The sequence below is a fragment of the Dermochelys coriacea genome, chromosome 1 (assembly GCF_009764565.3).
Source record: "Dermochelys coriacea isolate rDerCor1 chromosome 1, rDerCor1.pri.v4, whole genome shotgun sequence".
NCBI classification, from domain to species: domain Eukaryota; kingdom Metazoa; phylum Chordata; order Testudines; family Dermochelyidae; genus Dermochelys; species Dermochelys coriacea.
Window position 1 is genome coordinate 354,173,034 of NC_050068.2, and position 26,315 is coordinate 354,199,348.

The 26,315-nt window shown below is 50.4% G+C and overlaps 1 protein-coding gene across 2 annotated transcripts in view; it reads right to left on the minus strand.

Moving 5' to 3' along the window:
* Positions 1-6,843: 6,843 nt before the first annotated feature.
* The window catches only part of HCLS1 (hematopoietic cell-specific Lyn substrate 1), a 52,654-nt gene continuing 33,182 nt past the window's right edge, over positions 6,844-26,315 (minus strand). For both annotated transcript variants that reach the window (XM_038386915.2, XM_043500468.1), the window contains exons 6-15: positions 25,549-25,603; positions 24,900-25,010; positions 23,663-23,773; positions 21,054-21,109; positions 14,558-14,627; positions 14,107-14,252; positions 12,946-13,059; positions 11,185-11,515; positions 9,559-9,630; positions 6,844-7,704 (exon numbers count right to left, since the gene is read on the minus strand). In XM_038386915.2, the coding sequence (XP_038242843.1) occupies positions 7,568-7,704; positions 9,559-9,630; positions 11,185-11,515; positions 12,946-13,059; positions 14,107-14,252; positions 14,558-14,627; positions 21,054-21,109; positions 23,663-23,773; positions 24,900-25,010; positions 25,549-25,603 (1,203 nt within the window). In that variant the 3' untranslated portion in view covers positions 6,844-7,567. The remainder of the gene's footprint in view (positions 7,705-9,558; positions 9,631-11,184; positions 11,516-12,945; positions 13,060-14,106; positions 14,253-14,557; positions 14,628-21,053; positions 21,110-23,662; positions 23,774-24,899; positions 25,011-25,548; positions 25,604-26,315) is intronic.

Genomic DNA, 26,315 nt, shown 5'->3' on the forward strand with positions numbered 1-26,315 from the left:
ACATAATTGTTCAAATGTTGGTATTCTGGGCAGCAGGGGCTGGGCTATTGCAGGGCAGGCAGGATCATTTCACACTTTTTGCAGGGTGAGGCAGCATCACCGATTGCTTCCTTTCCCTCCCCTCCTTTCCCTCTCAGATGGGTGCTGGAAGGATGCTTCCCTCTGCAGGGCATCCAAGGGGTGGAGGGGTTGGGGGAGTAGAGCCTAGGAAGCTTCCTCCATGAGAGACCTCCTGTCATAAATATAAAGGGAAGGGTAAACTCCTTTAAAATTCCTCCTGGCCAGAGGAAAAACCCTTTCACCTGTAAAGGGTTAAGAAGCTAAGATCCCACCTCTACCACCATGTCAAGTTTCCTTCCCCACTCTGAATTCTACGGTACAGATGTGGGGACCTACATGAAAACCTCCTAAGCTTACTTTTACCAGCTTAGGTTAAAACTTTCCCAAGGTACAAACTATTTTACCTTTTGCCCTTGGACTTTCGCTGCCACCACCAAACGTCTAACTGGGTTTTTTATTAGGAAAGAGCCGTTTGGAAATGTCTTTCCCCCCAAAATCCTCACCAAAACCTTGCGCCCCCCTTCCTGGGGAGGGTTTGGTAAAAAACCTCACCAATTTGTGTAGGTAACCACAGACCCAAACCCTTGGATCTTAAGAACAATGAAAAAGCATTCAGTTTCTTAAAAGAAGAATTTTAATAGACAAAAAAGTAGCAAGAATCACCTCTGTAAAATCAGGATGGTAAATACCTTACAGGGTAATTAGATTCAAAATATAGAGAATCCCTCTAGGCAAAACCTTAAGTTACAAAAAGACACAAAAACAGGAATATCCATTCTGTTCAGCACAGCTTATTTTCTCAGCTATTTAAAGAAATCATAGTCTAATGCATATCTAGCTAGATTACTTATTAAGTTCTAATATAGCAAAAAGCCTGGTATGATAAACATGCCAGAGAGCGTTCCTTAATAATTAGGAGACCAGGTCATGGTCTTAAAGGCGCTCCAGGCCCATAAAATGGAAGAGTCGTGGGAAGGGCCATTCACGGTCCAGGAGCACCTGGGAGCTGTTAATTACCTCATAGCATTTCCCACCTCCAACCGAAAGCCTAAGGTATACCATATTAATTCTCTAAAGTCCTTTTATCCCAGAGAATTAAAGGTTTGTCAGTTTACAGCCCAGGGAGGAGATGACGTTGAGTGGCCTGAAGGTGTCTACTATGAAGGGAAAAGTGCTGGTGACGTGGAAGAGGTGAACCTCTCCATGACCCTCGGGCATATGCAGTGACAGCAGATCCAGGAGCTGTGCACTAGCTACGCGCTGACGTTCTCAGCCACCCCAGGACTGACTGAACGGGCATACCACTCCATTGACACAGGTGATGCTCACCCAATTAAAGTCCAACCTTACCAAGTATCTCCTCAAGCTAAAACTGCTATAGAATGGGAGATCCAGGATATGTTACAGATGGGTGTAATCTGCCCCTCTGGCAGTGCATGGGCATCTCCAGTGGTTCTAGTTCCCAAACCAGATGGGGAGATACGTTTTTGCGTGGACTACTGTAAGCTAAATGCTGTAACTCGCCCAGACAACTATCCAATGCCACGAACAGATGAACTATTAGAGAAACTGGGACGGGCCCAGTTCATCTCTACCTTGGACTTAACCAAGGGGTATTGGCAGGTACTGCTAGATGAATCTGCCAAGGAAAGGTCAGCCTTCACACCCATCGGGCTGTATGAATTTAATGAACTCCCTTGCGGGCTGCAGAATGCTCCCGCCACCTTCCAAAGACTTGTAGATGGTCTCCTAGTGGGATTAGGAGTCACCTACCTTGACGATGTGGCAAGATTTTCAGATTCCTGGGCAGAACACCTGGAACATCTACAAAAAGTCTTTGAGCGCATAAGGGAGGCAGGACTAACTGTTAAGTCTAAGAAGTGTCAAATAGGCCTAAACAGAGTGACTTACCTTGAACACCAGGTCAAGGAACTATCAACCCCCTACAGGCTAAAGTGGATGCTATCCAAAAGTGGCCTATCCCAAAGTCAAAGAAACAGGTTCAATCCTTTTTAGGCTTGGCTGGTTATTACAGACGATTTGTACCACAATACAGCCAAATTGCCGCCCCACTGACAGACCTAACCAAAAAGAAACAGCTAAATGCCTTTCAGTGGATCAGAAAGTCTCAGAAGGCCTTTAACCAGCTTAAAGCGACACTCATGTCTAACCCTGTACTAAGGGCCCCAGACTTTGACAAACCGTTCCTAGTAACCACAGACGCATCTGAGCATGGCGTGGGAGCAGTGTTAATGCAGGAAGGACCAGATCAAGAATTCCATCCTGTAGTGTTTCTCAGCAAAAAGCTGTCTGAGAGGGAAAGCAACTGGTCAGTCACTGAAAAAGAATGTTACACCATTGTCTGCGCTTTGGAAAAGCTACGCCCATATGTTTGGGGACGGCGTTTCCACCTGCAAACTGACCATGCTGCGCTACAGTGGCTTCATACCACCATGGGAAATAACAAAAAACTTATTCAGTGGAGTTTAGCTCTCCAAGATTTTGATTTTGACATCTAACACATCTCAGGAGCTTCTAACAAAGTGGCTGATGCACTCTCCCTGAAAGTTTCCCAGAATCAACTGGTTAAAATCATCCTTGAGATGTGGAAAATATTGTTAGTCTTTATATACTTGGTAGTATATTTAGAGGTGCATGTTTCTTATTAACTCTGTTTTTTTCTAGAGCTCCAGGAAGAAATCCCAGCCAGCATTTCACCCTATCTGTGATTTGGGGGGCGTGTCATAAATATAAAGGGAAGGGTAAACACCTTTAAAATCCTCCTGGCCAGAGGAAAAACTCTTTCACCTGTAAAGGGTTAAGAAGCTAGGATCACCTCGCTGGCACCTGACCACAATGACCAATGAGGAGACAAGAGACTTTCAAAGCTGGAGGGGGGGAAAAACAAAGGGTCTGTGTCTGTCTGGGTGCGGCTTTTGCTGGGGACAGAACAGGAATGGAGTCTTAGAACTTAGTAAATAATCGAGCTAGATATGTGTTAGATTCTGATTTCTTTAAATGGCTCAGAAAAATAAGCTGTGCTGAATGGAATGGATATTCCCGTCTTTGTGTCTTTTTGTAACTTAAGGTTTTGCCTAGAGGGATTCTCTATGTTTTGAATCTAATTACCCTGTAAGGTATTTACCATCCTGATTTTACAGAGGTGATTCTTTTTACCTTTTCTTCTATTAAAATTCTTCTTTTAAGAAACTGAATGCTTTTTCATTGTCCTTTAAGATCCAAGGGTTTGGGTCTGTAGTCACCTATGCAAATTGGTGAGGTTTTTTACCAAACCTTCCCCAGAAAGGGGGGTGCAAGGTTTTGGTGAGGATTTTGGGGGGAAAGACATTTCCAAACGGCTCTTTCCTAATAAAAAACCCAGTTAGATGTTTGGTGGTGGCAGCGAAAGTCCAAGGGCAAAAGGTAAAATAGTTTGTACCTTGGGAAAGTTTTAACCTAAGCTGGTAAAAGTAAGCTTAGGAGGTTTTCATGCAGGTCCCCACATCTGTACTCTAGAGTTCAGAGTGGGGAAGGAAGCTTGACACCTCCCAACTCCTAGCGCTGCCCTGACACCACTTCCTTCCTGGCTAGCTGCCAATAGGGTGCACCCCTTAGCCGCTTCTGGAAAGAATGTTTATGTAATCTGGGGGTGGGGTTTGCCCCTTGGCACCAGCTGCATTACAGGCGCCTCCCCCGCAACTACAGCAATTTTCATGGATCCGATTTGATTGAATGTATTTGCACTCCCCTGCCCCAGAAGAACAGAAGTGCTCCCGCATCACTGGGCCCTGTCCACCAGAGCCTCTAGAGAAGCAGTAGTGAAACGTTAATGCGTATTACACTGTTCAGCCACTAGGTGACAACCTAAAAAGAAAAGGAGTACTTGTGGCACCTTAGAGACTAACAAATTTATTAGAGCATAAGCTTTTGTGAGCTACAGCTCACTTCATCGGATGCAAAACCCTGTATCAAATGTTTTCTAAGCTAACCTATCACTGCATTGACTGAGCTCAGGATGAGCAGATCTAGAGTGCCTCTGGTGCAGATGCAAGCTCTGCAGCCCGTCCGTACCTGGTACAGGAACATGACAGATTGAGGCACCATGCAGACAACACAATAAATAAATAGCAAATGTTTCCAAGAACCCAGACGTTCCTGAGGAGAGGGGACAGGACAAATTACTGCAGCGAAACTGCTTCAAAATAAATCACACAATTGCCTTCCTGTAGTGGGCTGTGTCTTTAAAGAGTGCTGGTAGCAACGTGGCTCTGTGCTAGCTGGCTCGGTGCTCAACAACGAACAGGGACCTTATGCTACTTCCAAGGGGCTTGAGTCATCCATATCTGTGAAGCTCCCAGAGACCTTCATCTAAGAGGTTCTGGCACAAGTGGACTAAGCGCTGATAGCCAAGGGCTTTGTTGCTTGTTGCTGAAGCTGTCATTCATGTGCTGTGATTTGTTCTTATAGCTTAGACTGTGCTACGTAGCTGCTCAGCTGTTATTAAACAGACCCGGGGTTGGGTTATTACTACTCTGATGGTATTTAAATGGCTCTAAAGTAGTAGTTAGCAAATCCTAGCCTTGGGATTGTGGTCTGACTCAGCAGCTGCCAGGAGGTGGTTGGTGTGAGGTACCTGAGTCTGTTTGCTCTTTAACAGAGGGGCTTGTATTGGATTTTTCTTGTATACGTTAAAAAGAAATTGGACACACATTACCCCTACCCTACTCGAGTTCAGTCCGTTTCCTGCACCCTGTTGTGCAGTAGGCTTGGGGCAAGCTGTGTGACTTGCCCTGATCTCTCTCATGTAACAGGCCAACCCCAGGGTGGGCACACTGCAGACGTTCTGTAATAAATCCCAATAAAAGCTCCCAGAACTGGGCAATGTGCTGTGGTCATTAGGACTGGTGGGTGGGCTCCAAAGAGTCTGGAAGGATGAGACACAGGAATGGAAGGCCTCCAGAGGCCAGACTTAGGCCCTGATTCAGTTTTACATTGCTTCCAATGGGCGTAAAGAGCTCAGGGCTTGGCGCCAAGGGCCACATTAGCCCTGGCTCTTGCCAATGGGACACAAGGCGGCCTCCCGCCACACGCACACACTGCATACATATAAGGGTCAGGGACACATGCTCATCATAGTGAAGAGCTGGAGAGAGGGTAGGTGGGGCCATCGCCCTAGGGTTACCAGATGTCCCGATAGTATCAGCACCGTCCTGATATTAGATCCACAGATTTAAGACCAATTATCTGGTCTGACCTCCTGCCTAATGCAGACCAGAGAATTTCACTCAGTGATTCCTGTCTCCAGCCCAAAAACTTGTGGTTGAACTAGACCAACTCAGAGAGGACTCCAAGCTTGATTCAAAGACTCCAACTGATGGACAATTTACTACATCCCTGGGCCCAAGTCTAAATGGTTAATTATACTCACTCTAAACAGAAAAAGAGTTTCTGTTCCAAGTAGAAATGTTCCATTACCCCTGTGCATTAGCTCTTGTTCTGCCCGTGTCTGCCCCATTAATCGTCCCTCTGGTATCACCTTCTAGCTCACGCTCAAGTCAGCTCTCAACCTTGGAGTATTGGTTGATCATAGGATGACTATGAGCTGCCAATGTGATATGGCTGTGAAAAAAGCTAATGCGGTTTTGGGATGCATCAGGAGAGGCATTTCCAGTAGGGATAAGGAGGTTTTAGTACCATTATACAAGGCACTGGTGAGACCTCACCTAGAATACTGTGTGCAGTTCTGGTCTCCCATGTTTAAAAAGGATGAATTCAAACTGGAGCAGGTACAGAGAAGGGCTACTAGGATGATCCGAGGAATGGAAAACTTGTCTTATGAAAGGAGACTTAAGGAGCTTGGCTTGTTTAGCCTAACTAAAAGAAGGTTGAGGGGAGATATGATTGCTCTCTATAAATATATCAGAGGGATAAATATAGGAGAGGGAGAGGAATTATTTAAGCTCAGCACCAATGTGGACACAAGAACAAATGGGTATAAACTGGCCACCAGGAAGTTTAGACTTGAAATCAGATGAAGGTTTTTAACCATCAGAGGAGTGAAGTTTTGGAATAGCCTTCCAAGGGAAGCAGTGGGGGCAAAAGATCTATCTGGTTTTAAGATTCTACTCGATAAGTTTATGGAGGAGATGGTATGATGGGATAATGGGATTTTGGTAAGTAATTGATCTTTAAATATTCAGGGTAAATAGGCCAAATCCCCTGAGATGGGATATTAGATGGATGGGATCTGAGTTACTATAGAAAATTCTTTCCTGGGTATCTGGCTGGTGAATCTTGCCCATATGCTCAGGGTTTAGCTGATCGCCATATTTGGGGTCGGGAAGGAATTTTCCTCCAGGGCAGATTGGAGAGGCCCTGGAGATTTTTTTGCCTTCCTCTGTAGCATGGGGCATGGTTGACTTGAGGGAGGCTTCTCTGCTCCTTGAAGTCTTTGAACCATGATTTAAGGACTTCAATAGCTCAGACATAGGTGAGGTTTTTCATAGGAGTGGGTGGGTGAGATTCTGTGGCCTGCACTGTGCAGGAGGTCAGACTAGATGATCAGAATGGTCCCTTCTGACCTTAGTATCTATGAATCTATGAATCTAAACCTTCCTTTAGCGCCTCACTCTACAGCCTGTTTCCTAGACCTCGGCTCGTGCTTCTCTGATCCCTCTCTAATGTTTCCAATAGTCTTTTCAAAGGCTTGATCCCAGAACTGGGACATGGTACCCAGCAATGGTTTCACCGGACAGAGGAACAAAAGGCAGGAAGTCTAAGGCCTTAGCAAGATTCTCCTTTATTGTCTGCCTCTATGGAGCAGCATATTACAGCCAAAGTCACACTTTCAACACAGGAGAACTTGGTAAGATTAGGGCAGGCGAAAGGTTCCCAGTTCCCTGCCCTGGAGGCTGAAGTCCTGTTTACCCCCAGGCAGCAAAAGCTCAAGCCTCCTCCTCCTATTTGCCATTGTGCCTTACCCTGGCCTGAGCTGAACTCCTCAGAGTGTTACAAGGACTTTGTTCCTCATGGCATAGTCTGCTCTTGGCCTTTGGGACGGCTGCCATCCATGGGACAGTTTCTGTTACACAGATACAGGTGCACCCAGAACTGAGCTAAGTCCCCCACACAGGTAAGAGAGGCCAGTACATGCAGAAGACTTTGCTGATTACTAGTCAGGGGTTGATCTTAAATGAGAACCTAGAGGAAAGGCCCCATATCGCATTCCCCACTCCCCTGAGGCAGCCAGTGCCCCCACCCTGGGGCTGGATTGGAACCAGCACCTCCAAGAAGGAAAAGACCCCATGCACAATTCTTTACTCACCCCCCCACCCCATTCCCACATGGGCCAGGCTGCCCCCCAGGATCCCATTTGTCATTTCTTGTTAATTTCTCTCTCAAGCTGGCATGCTGGCAGAGCTGCTCCCTGTAACCTGTCCCTGGCTACATATAAAGCGCTGAAGCAGTAGGAGGCAGCAGCACAGAGGGGTTCGGGCAATGGCAGGTCTCACTGAAGTAGCTTCACATAATTAGCTGGAAAGAGGCCAACTCTGCCATGGCAGTGCCCCCGCCACCAGCCCTCATCCACTATCTCGATGTGAGTGATGGTGTCATTGGGGTCAAAGGAAATTTCATCGTCACCTTCTGCAAAAATGAAAGCAGAAAATGAGGCACAATGCAATTCACTCCTGGGGCAAAGACACCTTGGGGAGGACAGGGGGCAAAAATTACCCCATGGGGAGTACAGCAGAGGCCACCACCACATCCTGGCAGACCTCCCCTCCTCTCCACTTACAACCCACACCAGTGGTTCCCCCCACCTCCCCTTCCTCAGTGTTCCATCCCAGCATAGGACCATAGGAATTGACCGACTGGATCAGACCCACAGCCCATCTAGTCTGGAACCAGGATCTGTCAGTGGCTGGTACCAAATGCCTCAGAGGAATGCACAAGAACAGGGCAGAAGCAGGACAGGGGTATTTTGCCCCCAGATTAGGTCTCATTCTGGTCTCTAACGGTACATCTACACTGCAATCAAAGACCTGCAGCAAAGCAATGGCTGGCCCAAGTCAGCTGACTCGGGCTCACAGGGCTCGGGCTGGTGGGCTAAAAATTGCAGTTTATAGGTTCGGCCTTGAGCAAAGGGGGTGGGTCTCAGAGCCCAGTCTCCAGCCCCAGCCCAAATGTCTACACTGCAATATTTAGGCCCACTGCTTGAGCCCTGCTAAACTGAGTCAACTGACCCCGCGCTCTGAGATTCAGTGCCGCGCGTCTTTGATTGCAGTGTGACTAGGGTCGTCAACCCTCCCGGTTTCGCCGGGAGTCTCCCGGAATCAGGCTCAATCTCCTGGAGGCTACTGAAGCCAAACCAGGAGACTTTAGGCTGCTAAAAGTCCGGCAGCGCAGTGGGGGTAAGGCAGGGTCCCTGCCTACCCTGGCTCTGCGCCACTCCCAGAAGCAGTAAGCACATCCCTGCGGTGGGGCAGGGAGCTCTGCGTGCTTCCCACTCCCCGAATGCCAACTCTACCAGGAACTGCAGCCAATGGGAGCTGCGGGGGTGATGCCTGCAGGCGGGGGCGGTGCAGGGATGTGCTTGCCGCTTCTGGGAGTGGCGCATGGAGGGGGCAGCATGCAGAACACCCTGGTCCTGCTTACTTCAGGCAGCTCCCAGTCAGCAGTGCAGCAGGGCTAAGGCAGGCTCTGCACCCGCACCTCCCATTGGCTGCAGTTCCCGGCCAATAGGAGCTGTGGAGTCGGTGCTCAGGGCAGGGGCAGCCCATGAAGCTCCCTGACCCCCCCACCCCAGGGGCTGCAGGGACGTGCCGGCTGCTTCCGGGAGCGGCGCAGGGCCAGGGCAGGCATGGAGCCTGTCTTAGCCCCACTGCACCGCCAATTGGGAGCCACCCAAGGTAAGCGCAGCCCGGCTGAAGCCTGCATCCCTCATCCCTTCCTGTACCCCAACCCCCTGCCCCAGCCCAGAGCCCACTCCTGCACCCAAACTCCCTCCCAAAACTTGCACCCTGCATCCCCTCCTGCACCCTATGCCCCGCCCCAGGCTCAGCCCGGAGCCTCTTCCCACACTCCAAACCCCTCGGCCCTAGCCCAGAGCCCACACCCCAACCTCCTGCCCCAGCCCCGTGAAGGTGAGTGAGGGTGGTGGAGAGTGAGCGATGGAGGGAGGAGGGATGGAGTGAGTGGGGCAAGGCCTCAGAGAAGGGGCAGGGGCAGGGGCAGGGGCAGGGGCAGGGCCTCAGGGCCGGGCAAGAGTATTTGGGTTTGTGTGATTTGACGGTTGGCGACCTTAAGAGTGACATACCCTCATAGCTAGAGACTGGCTTAGGCCTTGAAGCATGAGGTTAATATTGCATCGTTATTCAGGCAGAACCTTCAGCCCTTCTCCTTCCCCTACCTGTCATCCAGGATGACCCCTCCCACATCTTCCCATGCAGGCAGATCACCTCCTTTCCTCTACTGCCCAGGCCAAACAGAAAGACTCACCTCCTTGGTAATCGTACAGAGCCACAGCAGAAATCCCAGCACCATCTGCCTCGTACACATTCTCAGATATGCCTGCAGGAAAACACCGGGGGCAGCTCAGGAGGAGGCAAACCATGCACAGACCCTGCCAGGTTTACAGGGGTGATCTCCCTTCCCCTTCTGAGCCTCAGGCCCCACCACTGGGAAAAGGCCTCATCCCTTCTCAGAGTGGCTGTTGTATCTGCGGAAAAGGGCCAGACCAGACAGAGCACTCACTGCACCTCTCGGTCCTTAGCCAGGGCACAAGATGGACGCACTGGCTGACACTTACCACAAGGTAGTCAGGCACCCAGCTCTCACTGAGTGGAGAGAGAAGTGCCTTACAATGCAATGCGCAAAAGCCAGCACGTTAGGCGTGAAGTCAGCTAAGCTAGCCACTGGTAGTGGTCTTGCCCTGGGCCATGCGCTGTGTGGTACTCGCTCAGGGGGAGAGTCCTAGCTGCTGCCAAGGAGAGAGGGTCCAGGTGCTTGGCCAAGGGCAGGTTAGGACGCAGCCCGGCAGGGCCAAAGAGCTGTAGCCAGACTCGCTTTCACTTGGGCTCCCTGGCCCAGGCAGAGCAGTCAGGGTGCAGCTCTGAGATGCAGCTTCGTTCACCACCTCCCACAGCAAGTGTCTACGTGCTCCACTCCGGTGCCTCTCCCAGTGCCCAGAACCTGCTCCATGGGCTGGCAGAATGCAGGGCTCTTCTCAGTTGTTTCTTTCTGTGCAGGTGCAGGGCCAGCACCGGGCACTGTCTCCTGCAGGTGCTGGGTACCAACAAGGTGGGCAGGAAGGTGCTAGTTATTTTGGTTTGTTAAAATGATCTTCCACTGTATCAAATTGATCTTTTGCCATCTGCAACTAAACAGAACCACCCCACACCCCATCATCCCTTCTCGGGCCCTGGGACACTGGGTTAAAAGCTGACAAGGGGATTTGGCTGCACACTCCTAGCAGGTATGAAAACCTCAGCCCCAGACTAGACAGAGTGCCCTGTGAGTCACAAGGGAGCGTGTGCCACTCAGCTCCTCTCACTCAGAATGTCCTGCTGGAAGCCGCTCCCTTTAAAACCAGCCGGTATCAACTCTGAAGGCCTCACACCAGCAGGGCGCAGGCTCTAAATCACTTAGACATTTGTAGGTCAACATCAGTTCTTTGAACTGCAGCTGGAAATGAACCAAATCAGCAGAGACTTTGGGGCATGGCTGGAAATCACTCCCTGCAAAACACAGCACCATCCGCTGAATTGCACCAGAGCACACTACATTGTCCCATCCTTGGGCAAGCCCATCCTGGCCCCTCTTGAGCAGGTGAGTTTATTGCTGGCCCAGGACTAATTGAGCTAGTCTCAGAACTTAGAGCAGGGCAGTGCTTTGCTTTCCCCCCACCCCATCACCATTTCTCCCAACTGGAGGAGCAAAGCAGGCTGCCCCTAGCAAGGCTCCCCACGGTGTCTGGGGAGGACAATCACTGCAGAGCAACATGGTGCTGAGTTCCTCTCTGGCATTTTTATGGCACCACAGTGCCTGCCTGGCCTGGCTCTGAAATGCAGACAGACACCTACATCCCTAGAGACATGCCCCAGGAGCTCATTCCCTGTCACTCACCAGAGCAGAGAATGTTCCTGATGCTGCTGGATGCACTCTCTGGGGGGATCTCCTCATAGTCCTCACTCGTATCGACACCCTCATTGCAGATGGCCTCCAGCTCCCTGGAGGGCTCCAGCAGCTCCTCATAGTCTCTGTCCACGTCAGCACCATCGTTATAATCCGAGGGCTCTGGCAGCTCCTCATAATCCCCTTGCAGATCCACGCTGTCGGCATAGATGGCCTCCTCCCCATGTGACTCCTCATGCAGCTTGCTGGAGCCTTCGCCCAGGTCTGAGGGCCGCGGTGGCAGTGCAGGGGGCTGTTCCTGATCCTGTGTGTCTGCCTCTTGCTGTGCAGTGAGGGAAGAATGGGAAACTAACCCATGTCAAGTATAAACTGTGGGGTAGGGACTCAACCTGCGTAAGTCTGTGCATTGCTCAGTATTAAGGGGTCTGATCCCTGACAGGGGTGCTACGTGCTACCTGCATACCGATGGTGCCCATCACCGGAAGGGCTTTTAAGGAAACATCCCAATAAGAGATTTAAGCAGCTGCCCAAGAACTGTGCAGAGCCACAGGACTTGAGGTTTATCTGGCAGGTGCCAATCTCACCATTGGCAAAATTGCTGTTTGTAAGCTAATCCCAAGGGAAGGGAGCCGCTGGAAACCACAAACCAGCTGAAACCCTGTGGTTTAAAAATATCTGAGCCAGTTTAAACCAAATGCTGATAAAAAACAACATACACACTTCCCGGCTACAGCAAGGTAATTTGGGGCAAGTGCTGTCAGGATTGTGTGTCTTTTCCAGCTGCTATATAAGCGATACCATAGCACATTTAAATGGTAACAGGAAACATGACCTGATTACATTCAATATGGGCAGAGATCAAACCCAATCAGCAATAGAGATCTGTCTCACCAAGTGTGTGCGTGTGTCAAGCTCTGAAGAGTGCAGGTGACACACTACATATTACAGCTATAGCATAAAGACTGAGAAATCACCTCTGAGAGAAGATCGGAGGCGTGCGTGTGTGTGTTTTGAAGTATAGAAGTGTAGATATTATGTTGGAACCTTATATTTAAGTGTATATAACAGCAACAAAGTGAGAGGTCTGTATGAGGCACACCAGTTTGGCCTAACTGCTTTTGGTTAAAAGTTATTCATAGCATTCCAAATACTCAATGTGTTCTGTGGCCATAAAGAGCGGTATGGCTCTCTCTCTTTGAAGCTGCTGGAAGCTATTAACACCTACTTGCCAGGATTTTACACACACTTGTCCTGAGGTTGAACTGACTCTGTGCATGCTTCCTGAAGAGTCCTGAAAAGTCAGCTCTGGCTTGTGCTTTAGCAGAGCATTAAGCTGAGGTGCAGAAAGACTTAGCATGCACTTTATATAACACTGCCGCAGCAGCTCCCTGTCCTGTTACAGAGATGTAGGCACAGTCCAGTATTATCAACATCTGGTAGTATCCAGAGCCACTTAGAACTGGAACCATTCCCCCAGTGTTCCAGGTCTCCCGTGCTGCCCTATGAAATCTCTTTTGCCCCTCAGCTGTGCTTCAGGCCTTTGCCCACTCAGCTGCTGCTCACCCCTCCCCTGAGTCCAGTTCCAGATTTGGTCTGCAGAAGGTGGGAAACGTAAAGTGCCCAGTAGCCATGACCCCCTCCCCACACTGCCCTCCCTTCATAGTAACAGCCCTCTCCCTGCCCCCCTGATTCTGACCTACACGCTGTCCTTCCCTGGCAGCTGAGGCCCTCAACCAGTGCTGCCCCCTGTACCTGCTGTCCCTGTGGATTAGGCAGCATTGCTGGTTCTTTGCAAACCCTCCTGGGTACCAGAGTTGGTGTGGGACCTGGCTTGTTACGGCTCATCTCTTCACTCTCCTGGGTTCCCTTTCAGGAGAGAGATCATCATCACCATTCAGTCTTTTTGCACGGGATCCAGAGTGACTCCCTTTCCTACTCCTGATGGGGCAGTTTACACTCAAGCCTCATTCTCCTCCCACTGGAGCCTATCCCATTTCCCATAAACCCTGCTCAGGAGACTAAGGGACCGAATGGCAATGGACCCATTGCTTGTGTGAGACCTGCAGGAATCAGCCTCAGGAAGGGTCCACAGAGCAGGAGCATAGGTGCAGGAACTAGGGGTGCTGCTGCCTCCCCTGGCTTGAAGTGGTTTCCATTATATACAGGATTTACAGCTGGGTTCAATGGCTCTCAGCACCCCTACTATACAAATTGTTCCAGCACCTCTGAGCAGGAATGCTTCTCCTTCAGGAAGGCCCCCCTCATGCATGTGCCAGAAAGGGCCACAGTGTGGGGAAAGGCTGAGACCAGTCCCCCATGCACACCACAGAGGCCCCTGTGGAGGGAAAGGGGTATCTGGTCACGTAGTGGAGATTCTTATCATAGAAATGTAGGACTGGAAGGGACCTCAAGGGTCCTGCGCTGAGTCAGCACCAAGTAAACCCTAGACTATCCCTGACAAGTATTTGTCCAACCTGTTTTTAACAACAGGGATTCCACAACTTCTCTTGGCCCACCTCAGCACCTCCAGCCGGGAAGAGGCTGGCACTGTCCCCAAGCCTCAAGCAGTTGTGGAGAGGCGCTGCAGGGAATCCAGGACAAATGCTGTACGGGAGACATTCAGCCCAGGCCCGGGATTTGAATTGTACATTTCAGGCCTGTCCCGCCCAATTTGGGATGGGTGGTCACCTTGGTGTGTGTCTGCCCTGAGGCAGGCAGATCGGGCACTGGCCTGGAAATCAGGATGCCTGGCTCCAACACTAATTTGCCGAGGGGGCTCAGGCAAGTCCCTGCCCACCCTGGGAGAGGGGGACAATGCTGCTGGGCTCCCTTCAGCGCACAGCTATCCCAGATCCTGGCCCCACCAGGGGGGACAGGGCAGCACTTGCTGTGGCTGGGCACTGGGCCCCTCACCTGCTGCTGCTGTGCTGCCTGGCGCTCCCGCTGCTCCCGGGCCTGGCGCCTCATTCGTTCCTCCTCCACCCGCTTCCTATTCTCTTCGTCAGCTGACTTGGCCATGCTCTCGAATCGTGACTTCAGGCTTCTGGCTCCACTGGAGGCTGCACAGAGAAATGGCTTCTCAGGAACAGGCAGCCTGGGTCAGCTTGCTGGGACACGCCACCCAACCGGCCTCCCCTGTCTCCACAGGGCAAACCCATGGGGTCCCCCTCCCTCCCCCCAGGCCAAACCCACTGACCCCATCATCTCCCCCCTCCAGCCTGTAGGCCAAAGCCGCACAGCCCCCAGCCACATGCCCGGTGCGGAGTCTCTGGCTGCGGAGGCTGTAGAGGACAGCCATGGAATACAGGCTCTTTCCAGCTGCAAGGCCGGAACTAGGCACTCTGTTTTTTTCCGAGTGTCTTACCTGCCTCCACTGGTTTGGTCTTCTCATATGAGGAAGTTGGAGCTTCCATCTCATTAAAGCCAGCGGCACTCTGAAAAGGGAAGAGAATGGCACATCCAGCATGCCAGGGAAGAGATGCAGCAGAGCCAGAGTCCCCAGGGCAACAGCCCAGCTGGACACCGATCTGGGTTTTATTCCCAGTTCTGCCACTGGCCTGCTGTGTGACGCTGGGCGAGACACTCTGTGCCTTGGTTTCCCCACTCTACAGGTAAGGATAACACCTGGGGGGCTTGGGAGCCAGGAGGAGAGTCTTAGCTCTTCCACTGACTATTAATATTGTTAATTTCTGTTGCTAATTCTTTGCACTTCGCAACCTGGCCACAATAATGGAATGCTGACATGGGAAGCAGAAAATAGGGAAATAACGGGTAGAAATACAATTAATGCTATTCAACATGGTTTTGTAGAAAATAGGTCTTGTCAAACCAACCTGGTTGTCACAGGGTAGCATCTGAAGCACCCTCCAGCAGCAGGCTATGGCAGACCAGCATGGGTGCCTCAGTTTCCCTCTTTCAAAATCCTCGGTAATGCCATGCAAGCTTTCTTGCCTCAGTTCTCCTCCTCCTTGGCACCAGTTTATTACAAAAACATAGTGGAAAATAGACCATAACAACCCCCCCCCCAAATTCTATGCACATAGACCTTAACATCTAACTTTCAACACTCCACATACCCATGTGGCATCTTCCACCAAACCTGGGGTCTTCTTCAGTCCTCTCCTTCCTTCTGCCAGGTAAACTGCCCAGCAATTCCAGCTAGAGTGCAAATCCTCTCTTCCCAGAAGGCAAGCCCATGCACTGTTCCCCTGGCTTCAGCTCTCCAGCATGGAGACATCAGCCCTTCTGCAGCTCCCTTGCCTTCAGCCCTCTCCGTCCCTTAGTTTCAGCTTGCTGGCTTAGAAATCAGCAGTCTACACCCTCTGCTGCTCTGTGGTCTTCAGCCCTCTCCAGCCCTCTGGCCCAGGCTCTCTGACTTGGGAAGGTCAGCTGGCAAACCCCTCTTGCTGCTCTCCTGCTTCAGCCTTCCCCCAGGCATCAGCTACAGTTTCCTTGGGGGTCTCCTCCAGTCCCCTGGTCCCTGGCAGCTCTCAACTGCCCTTGCCAGACTGAACTCCAGCAGCTTTCACCTAAGCCTCTGCCTCACAAACTCTCAGGCCGTTCTGTCCATTTATATGGCCCAGACGTCTTCCTTTAAGCTTGGTTGGGGATCAGCTGACAAGTCACAGGTGTACTGCCCTCTTCCTTCTTAAATGTCCTGTGCCATGGTCTGAAATTGATATGCTTTCAAGAGAGTACTTGCCTGCTTGATAAAGGTAAGTGTATTGATGTAATAGACTCCTGTAAGGCATTAGATTTAGCTCTGCACAGTATTCTGCTTAAAAAATAGCATTGTATAAAAATCAATACGACATCTATCAAATGGATTAAAAACTGGTTAACTGATAGCACTCCTAACAATTGTAAATGGGGAATCGTCAATGAATAGGGATATTTCTTATGGGATAAGAGGAAACGTTCTTTCATGGATCGGTAACTGGTTAAAAGATAGGAAACAAAGGGTAGGAATAAATGATCAGTTTTCAGAATGGAGAGAGGTAAATAGTGGTGTCCCCAGGAGTCTGTTCTGGGCCCAGTCCTATTCAACATATTCATGAATGATCTGGAAAAAGGGGTAAACAAAATTTGCAGATGATAAAAAACTACTCAAGATAGTTAAGTCCCAGGCAGACTGCGAAGAGCTACAAAAGGATTTCACAAAACTGGGTGACTGGGCAACAAAATGGCAGATGAAATTCAAAGTTGATAAATGCAAAGTAGTGCACGTGGTAAAACATAATCCCAATTATACATATAAAATGATAGGGTCTAAATTAGCTGTTACCACTCAAGAAAGAGATCTTGGAGTCATTGTGGATAGTTCTCTGAAAACATCCCCTAAATATGCAGCAGCAGTCATAAAGCGAACAGAATGTTGGGAATCATTAAGCAAGGGACTGATAATAAGACAGAAAATATATTGCCTCTATGTAAATCCATGGTATGCCCACATCTTGAATACTGCGTGCAGGTGTGGTCGCCCCATCTCAAAAAGATATATTGGAATTGGAAAAGGTTCAGAAAAGGGCAACAAAAATGATTAGGGGTATGGAAAGGCTTCCGTATGAGGAGAGATGAATAAGACAGGGACTTTTCATCTTTGAAAAGAGATGACTAAGGGGAGATATGACTGAGGTCTATAAAATCATGATGGTGTGGAGAAAGTAAATAAGGAAGTGTTATTTACTCCTTCTCATAACACAAGAAATAGGGGTCACCAAATGAAATTAATAGGCAGCAGATTTAAAACAAACAAAAGGAAGTATTTTTTTCACACAACACACGGTCAGCCTGTGGAACTCCTTGCCAGAGGACGTTGTGAAGGCCAAGACTATAACAGGGTTCAAAAAAGAACTAGATGAGTTCATGGGGGATAGTCCATCAATGGCTATTAGCCAGGATGGGCAGGGATGGTGTTGCTAGAAGCTGGGAATGTGTGACAGGGGATGGATGACTTGATGATTACTTGTTCTGTTCATTCCCTCTGGGGCCCCTGGCATTGGCCACTGTCGGAAGACAGGATACTAGTCTAGATGAACCTTTGGTCTGACCCAGTATGGCCGTTCTTATGTCCTACAACTGTAACCCATGCCTGCCTCAGTCCCCCACCGGTGGCACCTAGGTCATCTAGAGATTTAGTCTGCTTACCACCTTAGCTAAGAGCTACATAGCTTTTAGCTCATGCAATAGAGGCTCATACACTAAACTCCAAAGATCTCAGGTTAAATCCTGCCTGCTGATAGACTGGGGTCTGTCCGCATGACACAATGATCAGTGCTAGTTAGGGGTTTCATCAACTGATCTGGAAGAAAATTTTTAACAAGCCATTGCTGGTAAAGTTTGCAGATGAGACAAGCAGTAGTGGAGTGGTGGCTAATGAGGAGGACAGGTCATTGACACAAAGTGATCTGTACATTCCCACACATTTGGGAAGATTCTCAAACAGCCCCCCACATCAATGATTGCCTGCATTCTCCAAGGTCAGTACATTCACTCTACAAGATGTCCTGGACGCCAAACAGGAGGCATGACCAGAGAATCCTAGTCCTGGCCTGTTAAAGAGAGTAATGGACTGGTGCCACTCCTGACCAATATGGCTAGCACCTCATTCAGGGAAGGAATCATCTCTTCTCCCTTCAAATTCACAATAGGGCAAGTGACACTGAAAAATCCAACCCTGGACACATTGGTTCTAACCTCCCACTCCTGAGTAAACTCATACACAGGGTAGGTGAATACCTAATTCAAGATCATCTAATTGATGTTAATATCCTAGACCTGGCATCATTTGGATTAAGGCCCGGACATGGGGCTGAAACCATTTTAGTGGCATGGATAGCACTCTCCTGATATCAATGAACAGAGGTCAGTCAGTCATCCATTCTCATCCTCCTGGACCTCACTGCAGCATTTAGTACTGTCTACCACGAGAGTCATGGATTCATATTGCCTAGATTCCAAAGCCAGAAGGGACCATTGTGATCATCTAAACTGACCTCCTGCAGAACACAGGCCAGAGACCTGCCCTGAAATAATTCCTACAGCATGGGTTTTAGACAAACATCCAATCTTGATTTAAAAGTTGTCAGTGATGGAGAATCCACCATGACCTTTGTAAATTGTTCCACTGGTTTATTGCCCTCACGGTTAAAAGTGTGCACCTTATTTCCAGTCTGATCCTGCAGTCTCACCTAAGAGAGGTGACTCACTTCCATGGAAATGCGCTAAAATGGTCGCTTCCTGGAGGGACTCATCCAATGAGTGGTGATGGGAAACTGCACCTCTGCCACCAGACTCCTCAACTGTGGAGTCCCGCAAGGATCAGTTCTCGGTCCAGTCCAATTTAATGTCGACATGCATAGCTTAGGAGGCTCTTTGATTCCTCACTGACACTGAGCTCTCACAAAACAAACCATTTCTAGTTGGCTAGGAGACTTCATCCCATCCTGGTGGCCTGGATTATATACATCTTGTCAACTCTTTTCTGGACTACAGTAGTGCAATATACCTGGGTATGAAGCCATCAGCATTTAGGAAACTCCAGCTGGCACAGATTGCTGCCATGTGTCTCCGCAGCAACATAGGCTACCATGAGAGCATCCAACCTGCTCTCCACTCCTGACACTGGCTAGCTGTAGAATATCACATCAAGTTCAAGGTCTCAATTCTTATCTTCAGGGTGCTCAGAGGCCTAGTCCCAGCATATCTAAAAGAGCCTAAGCTCCAGGGATGTAGACCATGGTCAACAAATCCCCTACTCCGCACAGCAGAGCTGGCTACACCACGTGCAAGGCCATTTCTGTAGGAGTCCGTGCTTTCTCAGCGGCCAGTCCCAGACTGTCCAACAAAGGAACTAAGGACCACCCCAAATCTCACCACCATTGCTCTGCTCCAAATGCCAGGCACACTTCTGAAATCTGCCTTCTCTAACATGCACAGAGCAAAATGCACATAAAATACCCCCGAAACAATGAAAACCATACCAAAACAAAACACTCCACTGCACACAAAATTCTCCCCCGCGGGAGAGGGAGAGAGAAAGAACAAACCACACATGACAACTCTTAGTCACATCCATCAATGAATGACGGGAAGGTACTCAAATACTGCAGTTTGAGTGCAATATGAGAACCTGTATAGAATAGAATCTCGATTGCTTATCCTTGTGGGTAAAATCATACCAAAATCAACACTTTTCCCTGCATACGCTGCACCTATAGGACCCTAACATTCCATTTCCTTTTGTGCCAGCAGCACATCTGTCCACTGTGCAGTACTGGAGATGGGTGAAAGTAACAAAGAATTTACCGGTACTCTGGAGTCTTGAGCAGAGGGGTGTTGCCTCGACTGGAAGAGGCGTGGCCTCAACCGGAAGAGGCAGGGTCTTTAAATGCCCAGGCCCTTTAAATCAAGATTTAAAGGCCCGGAGGCTCCCAGCCACAGCTGGAGCCCTGGGGCCTTTAAATCACCCCCAGAGCTACCAGCTGCAGAGGCAGCTGGGAGCCCTGGCGCTCAGGGGCGATTTAAAGGGTGCCAGGCTCCAGCTACTGCTACCGCAGTGAAGCTGTCTGCCTTTTAAATCACCACCGGAGCCCTGCTGCCGCTACCCTGGGGCTCTGGCAGTGGGGCTCAGGTGGTGCTTTAAAGGGCCCGGGGGCTCCGGCCGCTGCAGGGAGCCCTGGGGGTGCTTTAAAGGGCCCGGGGCTCCCTGCAGTGGCCGGAGCCCTGGGCCCTTTAAAGCGCCACCGGAGCCCTGCTGCCGCTACCCCGGCAGCGGGGCTCAGGCAACGCTTTAAAGGGCCTGCAGCTCCTGCCGCTGCAGGGAGCCTGGGGAAGCCGGTCCGATCCGGCACGGCATACTGGCTCTTGCCGGTACGCCGTACCGCACCGGACCCGCTTACTTTCACCTCTGACTGGAGATGAGGCAGGTAGCTATAAAGGTAATTTCCTGCAGAGCCATGGCCTTAGGGCATGCTCACCACTGTTATTGACCTTGAAGCTCATTTCTCAGCATGTGCATGCTCAATACAGCTTCCCTTACCATTGCACCTTCTGACCTCAGAAAATACCCAACCCAACCAACCGTGACTGCACAGCGCAGGATCCCAAAAGGCTTGTAACTCAGCCAGACCCAATCCAATGGGCAGTAGAACACACTAAGACCATTCTCATAACTCAGACCCTGCTATGGCCCAAATGTGGGCTGCACTGCACCAAGACGACCAGCTCAAGGGCCACACAAACACTGATGAAGAAGACGGAAAATGGTGCAGGAATCCTTCTTGTTAATAGAAATGACATTTTGTAACCCCAGGCTTGCGATTCTTTATTTCTGATGTAAATAATTAACAATAAAAAAGTGTGAGAGAGAGACAGAAGGGAAATGACACCAAATCTGCGTGCAAAGCAGTTTTGGGACCACAGTGAGTGAGGTCCTTCAGAATGAAGAACTTACGAGGGGAATGGCCCTTCCCCACCAGATTCCTACTGTAGCCCCATTCACTGCAGAGCGGTTCAGAAAAACCTTTTTGTCATGGGAAGGGCATCTGCTGCTCACTCACAAATCACTGACCTGGACCTGCTCAAACTCGTGCAGTGAAATGGGAGAATTCAGCCCAAAAGGAGAGCAATTCAGAAAGGACTTAAAATGGAAATACCACATGGTTCCCCACTTTCCATCTCTCCCCCCCCCATGCTTCACCACACCAGGCCCTACCCTTCTGCCACCAGAGCTAAATAACTGCATGGGGGAAAGGCTGCATGAGAAGAGGCGCAGCAGGTGCCACTCCCCTTTGTGGAGGAGCAAGGTTTGGGGGTTCTGGGGGCATAACTGCGAACTATGCTGAGCGCAGCAGGCTTACCTTATCCACTCTGTCCTCCTGCACACCGTACCGACCTCCAAAGCCCTTGGCATAGTCTACAACACACAAAGGGTTCAGTTTGCCCTCAGCTATCAGGGGAAGCTCCCATAAACTTCACTGGGAGATGCCCCATAGAGCTGGGGAAGGATTGGGCCCAAACAGATCAGGGAGGATTTTGTCCCATTCCAGCAACCCATGAACAAACAAGAACTGCCAGAGCAGCCCAACAAATCTATTTGTACTTCAGAACTAGCCCACTCAGTAAGGCACCAAAGCTGGATGCTCCTGGAGAAGGCATGAAATCCCTGTTACACAGCAAACCCACATTGTGCACCCAGCACCCAATGGGCAGAGCTCCATACTCCAGCAGGGGGAAACATCCTCCTGACTCCCCATCTGGTGCCCTGAGACACTCTATATGATTTTATAAAAATATGCTAATGAGTGTGAATGTAATGTAACTGGAATATGCTTCATGCAAAATGTCTCTTGTAAGGTATCATTACAAAGCTTATAATCTACTGAGTGTGATCATCCTATTTGTATAAATGTATCACTCTTGTATCTGAAACTAGAAATATGAAATATAACTCTGAGGTCCGATTGTAGTTATGCAAAGTGTGGGCCATTAATGGTGGTTTGGAATCTTAATGGCTCCCATTAACCAGGACAATTGACTGTAGATGGCTCTGTTTTACTGTAAGTCTTCCTATATACCTGTGTGCTGGCAAGTGAGTAATGAAGTCTTACAGTGACACGTGATCATGTCACCTGAACTGGAATCCATCTTTAACCTGGTGCTTTTCCACTGAGGGGTGGGAGACCAGAGGGACAAAGGATTCCCACCTTATGCAAAGGATATATAAGTGGGTGAAACAGAACAAGGGAGGCGGCCATCATGAGAAATCCCTTAGCTATCACTTGAGCTGGAACAAGGGCTGTACCAGGGGAAGGGATTGTGTCCAGACTAGGAAGGCATCCAGTCTGTGAAAGAAACTTATTGCTACATCTCTGAGGGTGAGATTTTATCTGTATTCAGTTTTATTACTGTACTAGACTTAGACTTGTGTGTTTTATTTTATTTTGCTTGGTAATTCACTTTGTTCTGTCTGTTACTACTTGGAACCACTTAAATCCTACTTTCTGTAGTTAATAAAATCACTTTTTACTTATTAATTAACCTAGAGTATGGGTTTAATACCTGGGGCCGGGGGGCAAACAGCTGTGCATATCTCTATGTCAGTGTTATAGAGGGTGAACAATTTATGAGTTTATCCTCTTTAAGCTTTATACAGAGTAAAACGGATTTATTTAGGGTTTGGACCCCACTGGGAGTTAAGCATCTAAGTGTTAAAGGCAGGAACACTTCTTAAGTTGATTTCAGCTAAGTCTGCAGCTTTGGGGCACATGGTTCAGACCCTGGGTCTGTGTTGGAGCAGACTGGCATGTCTGGCTCAGCAAGACAGGGTGCCCGAGTCTCAAGCTGGCAGGGAAAGCAGGGGCAGAAGTAATCTTGGCACATCAGGTGGCTGTCCCAAGGGGATTTCTGTGATGAAACCCGTAACAGCAAGGGCTTCAGAACCCTAGTCATTTCATCTTAGCCAGAGGCCTGGGAGATGCTTTGATTGGAGCTGTGAAAACACTGGAAAAAGCCTCCACAAAGAGTCCCTGGAATCACTGCCTGATTGTGCCCCACCCAGTGTCTGTTCCCTGCGTGCCACAGGAATGTGCCGGACACTGGGAATTTTAGTCAACACCTCAGAATAGCTCTGCACAGCCAATTTCAGATTCATAGCCAAGTATCTGCTCTGGAATCCTGACTGTAACACATTTCTCCAATCAGGAACCAAAACAGACCATGGACCCTTTATGCCCATTCAATGTAGCACAAATTTAAAATGCCAAGTATAAAATTAAAGGGTGTTATTGCAGGGTCTGCATTTGTTTGTGAACAATCGTCACAATGGCAGCACGTGCTCCAATGGCATCTTTGTTGCTAGGGGGACCAATGCTCAGTGCTCACCACGAAGGTTATTTGCTGCCACAGACCTACTGACTGGCCAGCAGCACATCAGCAATAGCAGCCATCCTGGGGAAGGTAGCAGTTGGCCACTGGGGAGATGTCCAAGCCCCAGGGCTTGGGGGTTGTTCTTCAGAATAGATTCCTCAAGAATGAATTCTACATCTATGCAATGTGGCATTAATCCAGGTGCTCTCCATCTAGCCCATCCCCCACTGATCAGGGTACCCTCCCAATAGCCCACCCCTTACTGAGCTAGATGACCTCCCATTGGCCACCCCCCACCTCCACTCCTCATTGCTGTAGGTGAGCACTTCCCATGCTCTGTCCAACACACATTGATCCAGGTACCTCACCTCCCAGCCCTTGTTTGGCTGCTGCCTTGCCCGTGCCCTATTCCCTGACCCCCACTGCTCCAGGAGTCTGAACCCCCACAATGCCCTGCTTTTTGTGTTTCAATATTCAGCGTTCCCACATCTGTATCACAGTGCAGTCCGGTGAGCCCCTGAGATTTAGCTGGGCCAAATGCACCATAGCTTGGCCCAAATGAATATGCCCCCCCCAACTCCCAGCTGGCAGCAGCACACACCTGTCTGGGACTCATGACGCTTCAACTCTTCCTGGTGCTCCCAGCCGAGGGCACATTTGTCCTGACGGTCCTTCTGCACCCCAAACTTCCCACCAAAGCCCACAGCATAGTCTGCAGTCACAGGGGAAGCCAAAGCACAGGGAGAACAGTAATAGAGAGACAAACATAGACGGGCCATTAATTCAGGCTCACATAATTCTAATGAAGGCAGATTCAGTCCCTGGGTCAGTGGCTGGTGGGGGGCTGAGGTAAGGCTAATGGGATGCTGGCAGGGGTGGGGACGGAGAAGCTCACAGGGGGCTTATGGGAGGGTGGAGCAGGGCTCAAGTGGGCCAATCTAACTGATTTTTTCCTCATTGCCTTGTTAAAGTGGACAAAATAAAAGCCGTCTCCAGCTCACCGCGCCCCTCACCTGGGTATATGTAGGGAGTAGGCTGGTGTATTGAAGGCTGGACTGCCCCTTCAGACACTGTTTCCTCATCAACAGCCCAGCTAGGGTGACCAGGTGTCCTGATTTTATAGGAACAGTCCTGATATTTGTGGCTTTGTCTTACATAGGCACCTATTACCATCAACCCCATCCTGATTTTTCACACTTGCTATCTGGTCACCCTAAGCCTAACCCTGCTCCAGAGAGACACCCCCCCACCACCCGGCCTTTTGTGGGATGAGAGAGGCATTCACACCGCACACACATGCTGTTCCCTCATTGACCTGCCTCCCTGTCAGGTCCCTGGGGCAAGAGGGAATTTGGTCTCCATCTTCATTCAGTCCTGAGCTCCCCACACAGGGGCTCTAGTCCAGAATCCCAGAGCCATGGGACACAGAGACAGCCTGCTATCCACCACCGCTCCAGCCCTTCCTCGCTGACAGAGAGGGAACTCGCTCCCTCCACATCACTCAGTGCCACCTCCCATCCCTCCGCTCCGCAATGAGGCCAGCCTCACTTGCCTGCTTACCCACTCCCCCCATTAGCTGCCGGCTGCGCTAACCTGGCCTGTGAGGCAGCCAAACCCCTCCACAGGGCCAATTCTGCCACGGTGCCTGCTGGAAGTGGCGGGTCCTGGCTTGGCTCAGCGTGGGGCTCCCCAGAAATGTGCTGGGCTTCTCAGAGTTACACTGCTGTGGGAAGTGCTCCTCAAGTACTTCTGGCCCCTTCCTGCCCATGTTTCACTTTGTGTGGGAAAGACCAGACACATGCTGGGCACTCAAAAACAATGGCCACCACAGGCCTGACCTTTCTGCGACTCGTGCTTCTCTGTCTGACTCTTGTAGTCGAACCCCACGGCTGCTTTGTCCAGCTTGTCCTTCTCCACCCCATAGCGGCCACCGAACCCCTTGGCATAATCTGGGAAAGAGCACACAAGCAGAGATAATTGCTGCCCTCCAATCCACTGCAGAGGGTAGGTGGACACAGGGAGGGGCAGGAGAAATGCAAGAAGAGAGAGAGGGCAGTGGTGGGGGTGAAGGGATGAGGCTAGGAGGAAGTGGAAGAGGAGGGAGGATGGGGTCCAGGAGCGGCGGGGGGAGGGAGGAGGAGTGAATGGGTTGTGGTGGGGGAGGGAGTGAGGGGGTGGCAGAGTATAGGGGAGTGCTGTGGCAGAAGGTGAGGTGGGAGGGGAGGTGGTGAGGGAGAACTGGGAAAGGAGAAGCAGAGGGGATGTGGTGGGGGAAGGAGTGAGGGGGTGGCGGAGGACAGGGGAGCGCTGTGGCAGAGGGTGGGCTGGGAGGGGAGGTGGTGAGGGAGAATGGGGAAGGGAGAGGCAGCAGGAAGGGGAGGGAAGGAGTGGTAGGGAGGATGGGGTGAGTCAGGACGTGGCAAGGGGAGCAACAGCAGATGGGGTGGTGGGAGAGTCATGGGAGGTGAACACTACCACTGAACTTACCTTTCTGGGATGAATGCTTCTCCACCTCGCCCTTGTACTCAAACCCAAGCGCTGACTGGAGAAGGAAGGAGAAGAGCATCAGCTGGTTCCTTGGAACGGGGTTACCAGTCAGAGCCAGAGACTGGCCCCTTCACCCTCCGCTTTCCCAGCTGGGCAGCTGCCTTTGTGACCAGAGACCCTTCCACCTCGGGGTCACAGGCTTCAAGCCAGCCCACCTCAACAAACGTAGGCTTCTTGCTCTGCCGTCTCCATCAAGCCATGCCCACTCTGTGCCCCCCCATCCATTCTTGTCCCTCCTTGTGCCACCAGCCCCTGCCTTGACCTCTGGTTTGTCTGCGTCACTCACAGCTGTCTCCGCCTGTCTGTTCGTGGCTGCTCCAGGATGGCACCCTCGCCCTGAGGCACTCCACAAGAAGACCCCTTCATCCCCACCCCCCACGCCCACTGCCACACCACTTTGTAAAGCTGTTGGGTCTCCTCATGCACCCAACAGCCATGACACCAGTAGAAGCCCCGGCAGGGGCAGCAGCGCTGACTGAGACATAACCAGGGGACTCTAGCTCTCCCTGGCTGGTCACAATGGGCTGCCCGCTGGTCAGGGTGGCACCAGGGCTCCCTGTGCACAGAGAAGCCTCACACAGCACTGCCTGGGAAGTCACCACCTCTGCCCTGGGGTGGGGGTGGGGGCTTCACATCACAGAGCCCTTCTCCTTGCTCAGCCTCCGCTGAGATGCCAAGATGACAGTTTTCAGATTAGCAGCCATGTT